The sequence below is a fragment of the Hippoglossus hippoglossus genome, chromosome 24 (genome assembly GCF_009819705.1).
Source record: "Hippoglossus hippoglossus isolate fHipHip1 chromosome 24, fHipHip1.pri, whole genome shotgun sequence".
Lineage (NCBI taxonomy): Eukaryota > Metazoa > Chordata > Actinopteri > Pleuronectiformes > Pleuronectidae > Hippoglossus > Hippoglossus hippoglossus.
In genome coordinates, this window is record NC_047174.1 from 8,957,099 (window position 1) to 8,970,412 (window position 13,314).

General features: G+C 41.0%; 1 protein-coding gene across 5 annotated transcripts in view; it reads right to left on the reverse strand.

Moving 5' to 3' along the window:
* nhsl1b (NHS-like 1b) overlaps positions 1–12,482 on the reverse strand; it is a 96,743-nt gene extending 84,261 nt beyond the window's left edge. For 3 of the 5 annotated variants that reach the window (XM_034580520.1, XM_034580519.1, XM_034580515.1), the window contains exon 1: positions 10,682–11,381. In XM_034580520.1, coding sequence (XP_034436411.1) covers positions 10,682–11,000 — 319 coding nt within the window. In that variant the 5' untranslated portion in view covers positions 11,001–11,381. Of the gene's footprint in view, positions 1–10,681; positions 11,382–12,360 lie in introns of those variants that run through there. The other 2 variants (XM_034580528.1, XM_034580514.1) reach the window with 2 other exon arrangements.
* Between the last annotated feature and the right edge of the window lie 832 nt (positions 12,483–13,314).

Below are 13,314 nucleotides of genomic sequence, written 5' to 3' on the forward strand. Positions count from 1 at the left end.
CATAGAAAACAGTCGCTGTCTGTTATCATCAGTCATCCTGTTGTTCTCTCTCTTACTGCGAATGTGGACTTACTGCTGGTGAACCAGCCCATCAACCTCTTTTTCCTTGGGGCAACTTCCATGTTTAATAGACTGCATAACAACGATAACGCCTATTACCTCTACTGTGCTGGGTTTTATGTCTTTATACATGTGCTTTCCTCATGGAGTAGAGGCAGCACTTGTTAGGGATTAAACAACAGGTGGTTTGGATCTTTCTACACTGAGTTCTGCTCTCACTCATAGAGGAGATAGAGGAGAGTAGAAAAAGCAGCTCGAGTGTGAGAAAGAAAACATGAGACAGAAACGTCATATTGCTGTCATAAGTGAACACACACACACACACACACACCTGTTTTTTCTCTTATACAACCCTTGAAATTTCCTGTGGGTGGACCATAATGGCAGCACACCTCAGACCAAACATAAACAGACATGTCGCAATACTACAAATGACACAAACACACGTATGAGCATTGTAAAAAGTATGTGAATATTAGTAATCTATATATCACAGAAAATACTGATGCATGGAAGCTTTAAGGGGGTCATCTTAATCACACACATGCACGTGCACACACACACACACAATGAGGTATCTGTGGATGAGGCACACTGCTAGAGCTGCTACAGAAGGAGATTCAGTAGTCAGCTGGGATTCCTGTGCGTAGTATGTCATATTTCACAATAACTGAAACTTTCTCAGACACACACACAAACACACACAACGTGACAAGATGGATGATGAACTAGGAATCTGCTTCAGGTGAGGGAGGGAGAGACAAAAGCATCACATTATGACCTATTTCCTGCCTAATTAATTAAAGGAAAATAGGACAGTAAATAAATCAACTCTCAATCCTCTGTACACTCTTGTGTGTGCGCGTGCGTGTGTGTGTGCGCGTGCTGCACAGAAAAACATGTGGTGCATTTCTTTATATTGTGCTAAAGCGTCCAACAAATACCTTGAGTAGGTGGGGACAGAGACAATTTTCAAATTAACTAAACACTAAATTTTACATCTGCGAATGCATTCTTTTTTTGCATTGTCACAGCTTAACATGAAAAACATTTTACTGAACTGAATCCACACTAACTAACCAACAGAGAGAAAGCAAGACAGCGAGGGGAAGAGAGGGAGGAAGCACTCCACTAAAACAACACAGCAGAGAGAGGCCCAGAGTGAGAGAGGACAATCAGTCTTTTATTTTTAGTCCTAAGTCTTAAATTACTCTGCAGTAGATAGAAACACAGACAAAGAGAGTCAGGCAGGTCTGATGATGAAGAGTGGGTTGTTGTGATTGAGCCAATGAAAAAAATTGGGATATTTATCAAGACAGTCCACGTCATTCATCCTAAAGCCGACGAAGCCAGGATGCGAGGATGCAGCTTTAACAATACTCAGTATCCATACTTCACAAAGAGAAATTAGAAATATGTGGCCGCCTTTCACTAGAAAATGAAAACAGATTTATGTTGTTGTCACAAGTTCTCTTTAGGTTAGAGGCAAAATAAGCCCAAATATGCCAAATATGCCGAGGTCACACTCTATGAAATATCTTGTGAAATATTACACAAATGAATTTAGTCGTACGGGCAAAGTTTGAGTATGAGCCACACAAAGTAAAACTTGTGTGTCATTATCATTTCCCTGAGTTAAAAAAAAAAGTAATTACATTGTTTAATGGCATAGATGAGAATAAAAACCACAATTTGCTATTTCTATACAACTATGATGTGACTTCCACTGAACCGTTTCAACTCTCCTCCAGCTCTGTGCGCAGGACGACACAGAAGAGCAGGAGGATCGAACAGAGTTGCTGCACACCAAACTTGGCATAAGATGTCAGTCAGATTTAACCAGAAGATTCTCCCTAAGATCTGAAAAAGCTTGATAGAATTCTACTAGAATATTTAATGTTCACAGAATTCCAAGATCAAATATGTTTTCATGCTCTCAGGGGGGCACAGGAGATTTTTTTCATGTCTGTTGAAAATGAGCAAGAATCCAAATATCTCAACAATAAAAGATAGAGAAAAGTAAAATTAGAGTCTCAGGCCTGTGGAGACGTTTACAATTTTCAGACAAAGCTAAAACAACCAAAACCACATAGTGTAAACTATATGTGTGCATGTGTATTGTATGAGCCTAGGGAGGTTATGCAGGTCAGCATGTTGACAATGGACCCTTTGGCCATTGGAAGGACAACAGATTGTGCTGCCACTCACTGACACAAACACATGCAGTGCAGGGCGGCGACAGGAAATAAAGCTTCCAGGCACAGAAACAAGTCGCCTGCCCAAACGATTTGACACATTCTGACTTTCTTTTACCACTATTGTTAATTAATGGTGATATTCTTCTGTACTACCCGACCCCACTGTAAGAACACACTTTAACAAGCCATTATGGTTATTCCCCAAGTCTCCCTGGGGCAATAATAAACACAGCTCACCCCCAACATCGACACAATACACTGCATCACCCCTCCCCCCCCCCCTACTAACATTAACATTGCTGACAGTTGATACATATGTCCTCCTGACTCCCATCTGGGACTTTTCCATCATAATACTGGGGAAAGAGAGATCTGCATGAATCCCAACTAAATTGACCTACTTTTAATCTGCTGAACAGTTTAGACAATTCATTTTAATATTTTTTAACAGAGCGATTCCTAGACTGCTAATATTACAGGGATTAAAAAATAAAAAAAACTCACTGTAGAATAAATAAATGCCCCAACATCCTGCGACTGTTAAACAGTCTGCATGCTGAAAAACAAACCCTCAATCCCCCTCTTTTTAACCAAGTTGTTTATTCAGCTGAAGTTAAAGGAATTCCAATTGTCCAAAGTCGCAAATGTTTACGGGGCTAAAAATATTCCTGAAAAGAGCCCAATGAACAGCTGCTTCTCAGAAATCATCTGCCAATCCAAATATAGCTGAAACTCCACCCTCTTATCTCCCCATGACAAGTTTCAAAGAGCTAATAAGCAGCTACCTCCCATATTCAACTCTCATTTGATAGCTCCACCTCACTGTGGTCATTACTCTGCAGGTCGACATTGGCATCTTGATTTGTTGCTTGTTGGGAGGACACACCCTTTACATTTCTACAGCGTCTAATGGGAATCCTGATGGTGACTGCAGGACGGACCACCACTGTGTGCCATGATTAAGTGGCACAAGTGACAGATGTGGCAGGAAATCCTTTTTTTTAATTTTTTTTTATTGAGGCGGTCACGGAGTCAGCGTATATGCATGAGTGTGTGTTTGTGTGTGTAGTTTGTGTGTGTGTAGTGTGTGTGTGTGTGTGTGTGTGTGTGTGTGTGTGTGTGTGTGTGTGTGTGTGTGTGTGTGTGTGTGTGTGTGTGTGTGTTTCCAGGCCTTGAGTGCAGATGGAGGATAACAATAGACTTTATGTTCCTGTAAGATGAGCTCCCACCTGCTGCAGTATGTCACCATTTGATGTATGGATGTGTTTGCCTTGTGTCCGTCTCCCTCCCAGCTGGACACATCACTACGACACCTACAACTCCCAATGATGTTCATGGAATTTACTTGTTAACATGCATATAGTTTGAACAGGTTCAGATACACTATGCCAATACTAACGACTAACATGGGTTTTTCTGAAGTTTACTTAGAAATCCCATCATTGGGAACTACAAATTTAAGTATCACAGTAATTCCCGTATACAGATTGATTGAAGAAGATAAAAGAGAAACATGATAAAAAGAAAAATGCACAGACAGAGGAAGCTTAAAAGTTCAGGAAGACGTATAATAAAAAGAAATGTATTGTGTAGAGCAAAACAAAAAGATTAGAAGGCAGACAAGCAACGGGAAAGAGAGAGCGAGCAGGACCCTCGTCTTTGTTGTGGTCACTGTGGCAGTGTGTGTGCTGACATCAAAGTGCAAAGGATGGACAGAGATGAGAGAGGAAAAGGTCTGCGAGCCATATGAAACAACAGGAGGAGAGAAAGAAAGAGAGATAGATACAGGAGAGGGGGTAAGACAGAGGGTAGAGAGGAAAAGGCATTAAAATATAGGAAGGAGGGAGGGAAAGCTGAGGAAAAAAGGGAGAGTGACTGACGATGGAGAGTGATGAAACATCGTGCCACATCTGTCCAGTGTCTCACACACAAACAAAAAACACGGTGAGAATGTGTTGTCACATGTTGTATAAGAGCAGAGGTTATGTTACTCTTTCTTGTGCATGATTTTCAACTACAGGGCTGTGATAGTTTATATTTTCATATCCTATTTAATAGTAGATGTTTTCTACATGTGGTTATTGACAGTGTTGTGGGTGAATTACAGTAGATTACAGTAGATCACCCTCAGGGGTCTAATCTATCAAACTGATGAATAGCTTTTTTTCTCCATCGTAACAAAAAAAACCTGCAGTCGATCTCTCTAAAAGCAAATTTGTTCATCTTTAATTGGACAAAAAGATGTGTGACCTTGAGGACACAGACTTGTCTCTTCCCGACAGATTCCTTTCCAGCTCTGTTGTCACCTCAGCTCTTGTTTGTCTCTCCAGAGGCAAAACAGTCGGAGTGAACATCTGGCTATTTGTGATTATTTCACTCCTACAACAGTTATGTAAATCTAGGACCATGACCAAGGGTTGAACTCTTCAACTGCACTCCAAATGCATCTGTCCACAATATGCGCTGATGGGGGGAATAAACAGGCTGTAATCATACTGGTAATTACAATTTGTGTTAGTTAAGCTTTCGGCTCTTAATTATTTCAATATGTAAACGTGAACACTATGTTTTCTGTAGTAGTATAAAGTCTAAAAGATGTAAAAAGACGTATGGTAAGTGGATGAGTGTGTCTTCAGAAATGTATGTATATGTGTAGTTCTACGTCAATGCATAGGAAGCCAAATGGTGTCCCACTCCATCACTGGGTCCTCCTCACTGCAGAGGTCCCCACAGTGGGTATTGCATCTTGCTCATGTCCCTGCTTGCTGGTTAAACCCTGGATTACCGCACAGCACCCACAACCGCCAACCTGCAAGCCCTGGCTCCTCTAAGTGTGTGAACATGGATACATGTTTATGGACGGCCATGATTACACCTAGAGTATAGGCCTGAGCTGCATGCAGCAGTTAGTATGAGGATGTAGTTTAACACTGTGTTTGGTGCCCTTCTGACCTACATGGAGTTTGAGACATTATAACTGAGACGTTGCTAAACCACAATCCTCTTGATGTGGACAATATTCTAATCAATCAACCCATAACACATATAAATGGATGCTTCACTCTCTACTTCCCCGGATTCCTCCACAGCTGTTTCTCCTTTGTTGAATAAACTTTTAATAAAGAAAGTCAGAGCTTGTAAGTGTTGCATCATTTCATTTTTCCACCACATTTTCATCACATTCTCTCAATAAATCAAAAGCTTTTTGCTCAAACAATTATCAAAATAGTCTGACTCCAGTTCAGTCAGTTTGTGTGGAAACTAATTATCTAATTCTGGCATGAAATTATATAAACACTAATTATATACTGTAGAGTAATCTGGTGTTCACCAACAGTTACCGCAGGCCTAACACCACTGCTTCAAACCAAGCCTTAAACACACACACACACACACACACACACACACACACACACACACACACACACACACACACACACACACACACACACACACACACACACACACACACACACACACACACACACACACACACACACACACACACACACCTCTACATTTAGCCATTTTCTTATTAACTTTAATGTCTGAAACCATCAACAGCAAATCAGTCTCTGACAGATTTAGTTTTGCCAAGTGGACGACAGCTCTGAGTCAAAGCAGTTGGAGGAGGAACTTCTCATGAAATGATCAACAAGTATCTTAAGACTGTCAGGCCACTGATGGAAATGCATGTGTACATATATACACACACACACACAGTACAATTACACAAGAGTGCTTTAAGAACAACACACAAATTCATCACTAATGTCTTACTTCTTTCACTCCCTCACACTAGTCTGTGCCATCGCCAGGGCTGCATCTACATCCTGAGCAGTCTGCACAGAGGCGAGAGAGGGCTGCTGTATGAATGCGCACAAACAAACACACACACACAAACACACAGACCCTTTCCCACTCTTTACTCCCGACTTTCTCTCTTTCAGTCCTAACCCTTCTCTTTTGTCACTCATGGGACCAGGTCGACCTCTAGAACCAGGCCAGGCTCCCTTCGTTGGAACGAGCCCTGTGGGAACTGACTTGGGGATTCTGGCTGCGTAATGACTGCTCTCCATTGATGAATGGATGGGACCACTGCCGGCATGAGTGAATAGTGTGTTGGAAGAATTGAGGTGGGATTAAAGAGGGGTTTGCATGCGTTTCTGCTTCGGTGTGTTTTTGTGGAAAACGGTGAATGAAGGCAGTTAAAATACCATAAACAGAAATAAGTCTATCCAGGGGCGGGATTTGCATGTTCTCCATATGTTTGTGTTGATTTTCAAAGGCATCGGGATTAAGTTACTTTGAGAATCTAAATCAACCATAGGTGTGAATGTTGGTTGTATGTATGTACTGATACGCTGATGATCTGTCATGGGTGTACACTGTCTCTCCACCAATGATTGGCCCCAACTCCCCACCGCGACCCTCAAACAGATAATGTCTTGATAATGGGTGGATGGATGGAAGTCTATCCAGACATGACAACACATTGTTATTTTTGTCATGAGATTAGGGACACAATTTGGATCCAACTCAAGCGATGTAGTTTCACTGTTATCATCATTACTGATTGGTGCTTCTTACGCACGAATACTCATGACCAGTGTGCAGCTGTGCCAGCCTGACCCACAAATGTCCATTACAGACAAGTCAAGTGTGTATGTGCTCAGACACACACACACACAGGTCCTTGAGATGCACTTGTATGTAGCAACACGCTCTAAACATGACGGCAAGATGAAGACGAAAGATCAACACTACAGGCAAAAAACGTACATCTATAAATATCACAAGGATAAGGGAAGGAATGCAGGGCCACTTGTCCTGTGTGTCTGTGAGAGAAAGATGGACAGTGGACGTTAGCAGGTCAGCTGGATAAATGTGTCCGCTGAAGATTGTCCTTTTTTTCTCAGTGTGGGGGGGTCTATTTCAAAGCCCCACCAGCAGGAGGTGGCTTAGTGGGCATCAAGATATCTGACAGGGACGCCCTAAGAATCCTCCTAACTCCAATTAACCTTCACTTGTTCGACCTACTTTCGACATTAAAATAGAAAACTCCCTATTCAACCAAGTGTTATATTTAGCAAAAGGAGGCTCAGTGATTAAGATACAGTTAAAAGCAAATTTCACCTAAAAGTCAAGGTTTAGCTTGAAAAAGCCAAAGATGTCTGGAGCAGAAAGTAAGAGGAGCTTCAAGCTAGAAACTGATATTCCAAAAGGTACAACTCCTCAAATGTGAGGATCCTCTGTTCTACTCTAAACATTTGATAGTTAACTAAATATATTTGGTTTCTCTGCAGTTGATTGGAAAAAATTTGCTCAGAACAGGATCTGCAGATTAATCAATAAAGACCATCATGGTTAGTTACAGCCCAAAACAAGCCTTTAATTCCTTCAGGATCCTATGTCTATGAGTCATGTGAATGCTGTACACATGGACACAACGTTAGGGTCATCCAGAGTTTATCTGAAAGCAATTTAACTTTAGCATGAGTTACACAATGAATTTGGTTTATTTAGAAATTGTCCCTGTACTTGTGATCCTTTCAGCTGCTCAAAAACTTCCAGAGTCTTCTTCTCATACCACAAACAACATGATGCAGTTGTCATGGATGCACCTGGGGACTGTACACACTCTTCTTGTAATTACTTCCCGTGCCTGAATAAATTGATCCCATTGCAGTTAATGTCATTAGTGCATCAGGTTGCCACAGCAGCGATCCATCCGCTCGCCATACCTGAAAGACCTTCGTTGGCCTGCAACAGTTACCCATGCAAGCCAGACTAGACAAGACTTTGTTTAAACTCTTGACTCTGTAGTGTCAGGTGTTCCCCTCTGAGGGTGGAAGAAACGACCTCTGGCCTTTGGCTTTTGCGACCTGCACTGGCATGTGACAGTCAAAATACAACTGAAGAGGAAATCCCATGGCATTTGCCGATCACTTTTGAGTGCATAGGTAGAAACAGCGAGGCGATACCATGCACTACACACACACACACACACACACACACACTACTACGCCCTTCCTTGAAAGTCAGTCCCCCGGCATATAGGGGGCCCCTCTTGTTGCCTCTCACCAGTAATATGATCCATCTCTGAGCTGCAGTTAGAGGAAGGAATCCTGACCCACAGTAGTTGAAGACAACAGAGTGACCAGTCAAAGTTAAATATTTAGCCGATATAATTAGGTGATATATTCTTCTGGTCTGGCTAATCACCACCATCATAAAGGCAATGTGTCAGGACATTTTATTAAGGATATACTGGTAAACAAACTGCAAGAGTTTTCATGAAGTTTTGTGCACGACACAAACTCTCATTCAAATATCCATTCAAAACAAAGCCCCCAGCTGTTCATATTCAAATCCACCACTCCCTTCCTGTATAAATGCTGATGCCAATTCCAATGCATTTCTTTAATGACCGGTATTTGTTTGTGTGGATAAAGAACCAACATGTGTTGCAATGAATCTAAACTCAGTGTTCCTTTACACCAAGTGCCGGCCTTAGGGCTATGAGGGAGCCGGCAACTTTAGATCTGTGTAGACGTAACACACTGCATTCCAGTCTACTCTCTCACACCTTGTCTTGACCTGCAGTGACTAAGTTAATGACTGTCTCAACCTTTATTTAAATAAAGAACTCCTTCACCTTGCCCAGGTGTGAATCTGAACTTAAATAAATGTAATGTATGAATGTGCAGATAAGAGGGAGCAGTCGAGTCATGCCACACAATAACACAGTGGATTAGTTCAATGTCTGGTAGCTGTCTCGTAGCAGAGTACGCCCCCTGAACACAGAACGATGGACTTATCAGTGTGTGTATCTTCAACTCATTGCTCATCATACATCACATTCGCTTGTGTCTGGGTACTGTCGGGTCGGCTTATCTTTACCCTGCAACCAGTTGTGAATCTGTGCTGTGAATCTGGTATTGCTCATGTTGCGGGGACCTAAATCTGTTTACATAGTTATATTATGGGGACACGTCCTTCTTATGGAGACAAAAAAGCAAGTCCCCTGAACATGAATTGTTAAATTTAAAGGCGATGACATGTTTTAGGTTAAGTTAGGTTAAGGTTTGCGTTCAGTAGGGTAAGTCTCCAGGAAATCAATATGTGTCAATGGAGACACGACTGAATGTGTGTGTGTGTGTGTGTGTGTGTGTGTGTGTGTGTGTGTGTGTGTGTGTGTGTGTGTGTGTGTGAGAGTCAGAGTCAGGCACAAGACAGAGTGAATAGATGGGAGGGACAGTAAAAGAGGAAACAAAAGGCACATTAGTCAGAACTTAAAACTGACTCCCTCCCTCATGTTCAGAGGAATTTGGCCTCATCTTCTGAAGCATACTTTGCATCCATTAACTACTGTGTCTTTAAACCTTACCATGTCACAACCCATTAAAAAGGAAGCAGTGGTATAGTAGTAGTCACAGATAGAAGATAGTCTACTACATCAAAGCAGACAATAGAACAGGTCTATCTTTCAAAATTAATGCATCCTGACTCACCATAGCATGAGTCAAAGTCTGAGTTAATATGTAACCCCTCTGTGGGAGACCTCAGGAGATAGCTTGACATGGGTAAGCCAAACTAATCCCAAAACAACAGAAGTCAAAAGGAACATTGATTTTCCATTTATCTTTGTGTTGACAAACTTTGTTTACATACGTAAAGCAGCAGGAGGAATGGGGGGGGGGGGGGGGGTAAAGAAGATTGTGGGGCTGTTCCTGTGATCTCTGCGAGGACCTAAACACAGATGGTCAGCGCTTTGAGGGAAGATCAATCTTTTCTGACAGGACTCAACACCCTTATTAACATAAACAAGGCCATGTGGTCCAGAGACAACGGTCACTCCTCTGTGGTTCTTTGTGACGGTCGCCTTGGACTTGACCACCATCCATTCACACCAATGACAACATTATAACATCATATAGATGCACAGATTATTGGTATTCCTTCTAAGAACTTATTTTTGCAGTATTTCTGTCGGGAGTCTTTTAATCAGCACGTTATTAGAAATCATTGGTGTCATGTATATAAATAAATATATGTACACGTCCACCTTTAATATGCTTATGTTATGTATGTGGGTCTTTATTTGAGGTTTATAGCGACTCCTCCCTATGAACCATTAGTTTCTTGTATAGACTCTATATGTACATGTACACCTGTTATAGGCCTATGACAAGATGTGGGTCTCTATTTGTGGTTTATAGGGAGTCCTCGCTATAAACTATTGGTTTCTTGTATATGAATATATATGTACATCATACATGTCCACCTGTAATATGCCTTTGACATGTATGTGAGTCTCTACTGGAGGTTTACAGTGACTCCTCACTATGAAAGTAATGCTCACACTTCAGCTCCATCTCACACTGCCGATCACAAAGAAGTGGGCCACACTGCAAACTTACGGATTTTGACTTTCTTGGGATCCAGCTCCAGGACTTCATCTTGCAGAATCTGCAGGCGCCCCTGGATCCTGCAGGATCTTCTGAGCACCATGCCCGCCTCCATCTCGATGCCCAGGAAGATGTCGCTGGCATGACGAGAGAGGTCTGAAAGTTGGCGGATGATGTTGGTGAAAGTGTGACAGCAAACATCATCCAGGGACGAGAAGAGAACGGGTCCCCGCAGCTTGCGTCTCCCGGCTTCCTCCCCCCGGATCCAGACATCCCTCGCCGATAACCGACTCACGCGCCGCGGCTCAACAACCCTTTGATTAAAAGGCATGTTTTATCTCATAGCAATAAGTCCGGCGAGACCGAGAAGCGTTCACGCGAAACCCCGCAGCCTTAAAACCAGCCCGACACGCACTGTCGTCCCGTGGATCGCGATGTTGGTGAGGCAGTATAATCCTCCAGTCCCGCCATATTCTAGGGTTTCAAAGCGAGGGGACTTTGTGCTGCTGCTGCTGGTCACTGAGACGTTGCTTCCCCGAGTCTTTTCAAATTCAAGCAGCCGGAGCAGAGAGGAAAACAAGGGAAAGTGCAACTAAAGACCCGGAGAAATACTACAAACCACCTGTAGCTACTGGAACCGGAGTCAGATACTGAGGAGAGTTACCTGCCTCCACTCGCAGGCAAGGAGCGGACTGATGCAAAACCTGGACCGGATCATTCAAACAGAGCTGCATCAGGAGGGACACTGCCAACAAACTGAAGAAGTGTGTTAAAGCTAAAAAGAAATGACTCTTCTGTTCATTCTCTCTGAACTACGACAAAGTATTATTAGACGAATACTATTATTATATAGTATTATACGACGAAATATTATTAGAATTAAGTTGTAATTCAATGAGAAAAAAGTCATAACATTACATAAAGTTGTGATATAACGATACAGGAATTATTAATATTTTGAGAAAAAATATACTTTATTCCAGTAGCCTTAAAAGTAGGCTGTGGCGTTATTTTGGTAATATTATGATATTATTTTTTTCTCATAAAATTGCGATCTTATTCTTGCAAAATCATGACTTCTTTTCTCGTAAAAGTATTTGAATTCCTTTTTTTCAGCTAGCTTGTACAGTTAAGTAACATTAGGCTAGCTGCTAAAGCATCGACAATGTTCCCGTTATCATATTTAATGATGACTCTTATGTGGTGTATAGTCTAATATAACAATAATAATAATCATATTTATATAGCACTTTTCAAAACAAAGTTGCAAAGTGCTGTACATAAAACAGCAAAACAATGAAAGACTGAGGGGAAAAAAACAGGGCCAATTTCAAATATAGATTAATAAAACGCACTGACAAAAGTGACATTAATCCTCATGACCACCATGAAATAACTAAAAGTGTCTGAATCAGAATCAAGAATTAAAAGCAGCTTTGTACAAATGTGTTTTAAGGAGTGTTTGAAAAATGGGGGAGCCTCCTTACACCCAAACACCTAGCTTAAAAACGTTAGCATAGCATTAGCATACCATTTTTCTGTACTGCGCTGATTTTAAACTGAGGCACACCAAACACCTAGCTTAAAAATGTTAGCATAGCATTAGGATACATATTTTCTTTGCTGTTTTGATAAGCACTTGTTCACAGTAACACACACTAGCCCTTTTCTTTCCAGTTGTTTGTTCGTACCTTGTCAAATATCCCAGTAACAACACATTCTCTGGACACCAGTATGAGGTTTATCTCCTCCAGGGCCTGTTTCCAGTCCACCAGCTCTGCTGCTCTTTACCTCCCACAGAGCAAACTCTCATCACCCACAACATCAGCTCAGTTTCTGAACACACAGGTCCCAAGTTCAGTGGAGTCCCTGGAAAGTGTGGAAAACAGTATCCTGTTGGGAAAAAGGTGTCTGTGGTGTTTATTGTGCCCCCTGGTGTCTGGATGTAATCACAGTCAAGTGGGACGTCACACTCGGGCCAGTGTTTCCTGTGTTTGTGTTCTCACCACTCCAAAAAAATTAAAAACTACAAATTAATCTTTAGCTTGTGTGAACTCTGTGTGGAAAAAAACATATTTTTTAATTTCCCAATACTAAAGTGTATGAAGCTGATGTAGAAGGCCAAACGTTGGAAAGTGATTTGAAACTGAAAATATACGATTTGTAAGTTGGAAAAAGACCTGAAAGTGGAAAAAAATGATTTGAAACTGATTAAATACCATCTGAAAGTGAAATAAAGATCTCAAAGTGAAAAAAAAGTTATTTGAAACTGAAAATATACAATTTGAAAGTGAAATAAATTTCTCAAACTGAAAAAAGTGATTTGAAACTGAAAAAATACCATTTTTAAGTGGGAAGAAGATCTGAGAGGGAATAAAATCTGATTAAATACCATCTGAAAGTGAAAAAAGATCTGAAAGTTAAGAAAGATATGATTTGTAACTGAAAAATATGAGATCTGAATCTTAAACATAAATTCTACAGTTGTAAAAATAAGACCTCACATATAAAAATATTCATAAAAGTGAAAAATTAAAACATTTAAAATCAAAAGAATTCCAAGATTAAATGAAAATGATACTTAATTTGAAAATACTTTTCTTACACTTATTAGTCTGAATACTTTTTCAAAGTTCAAGATCCAA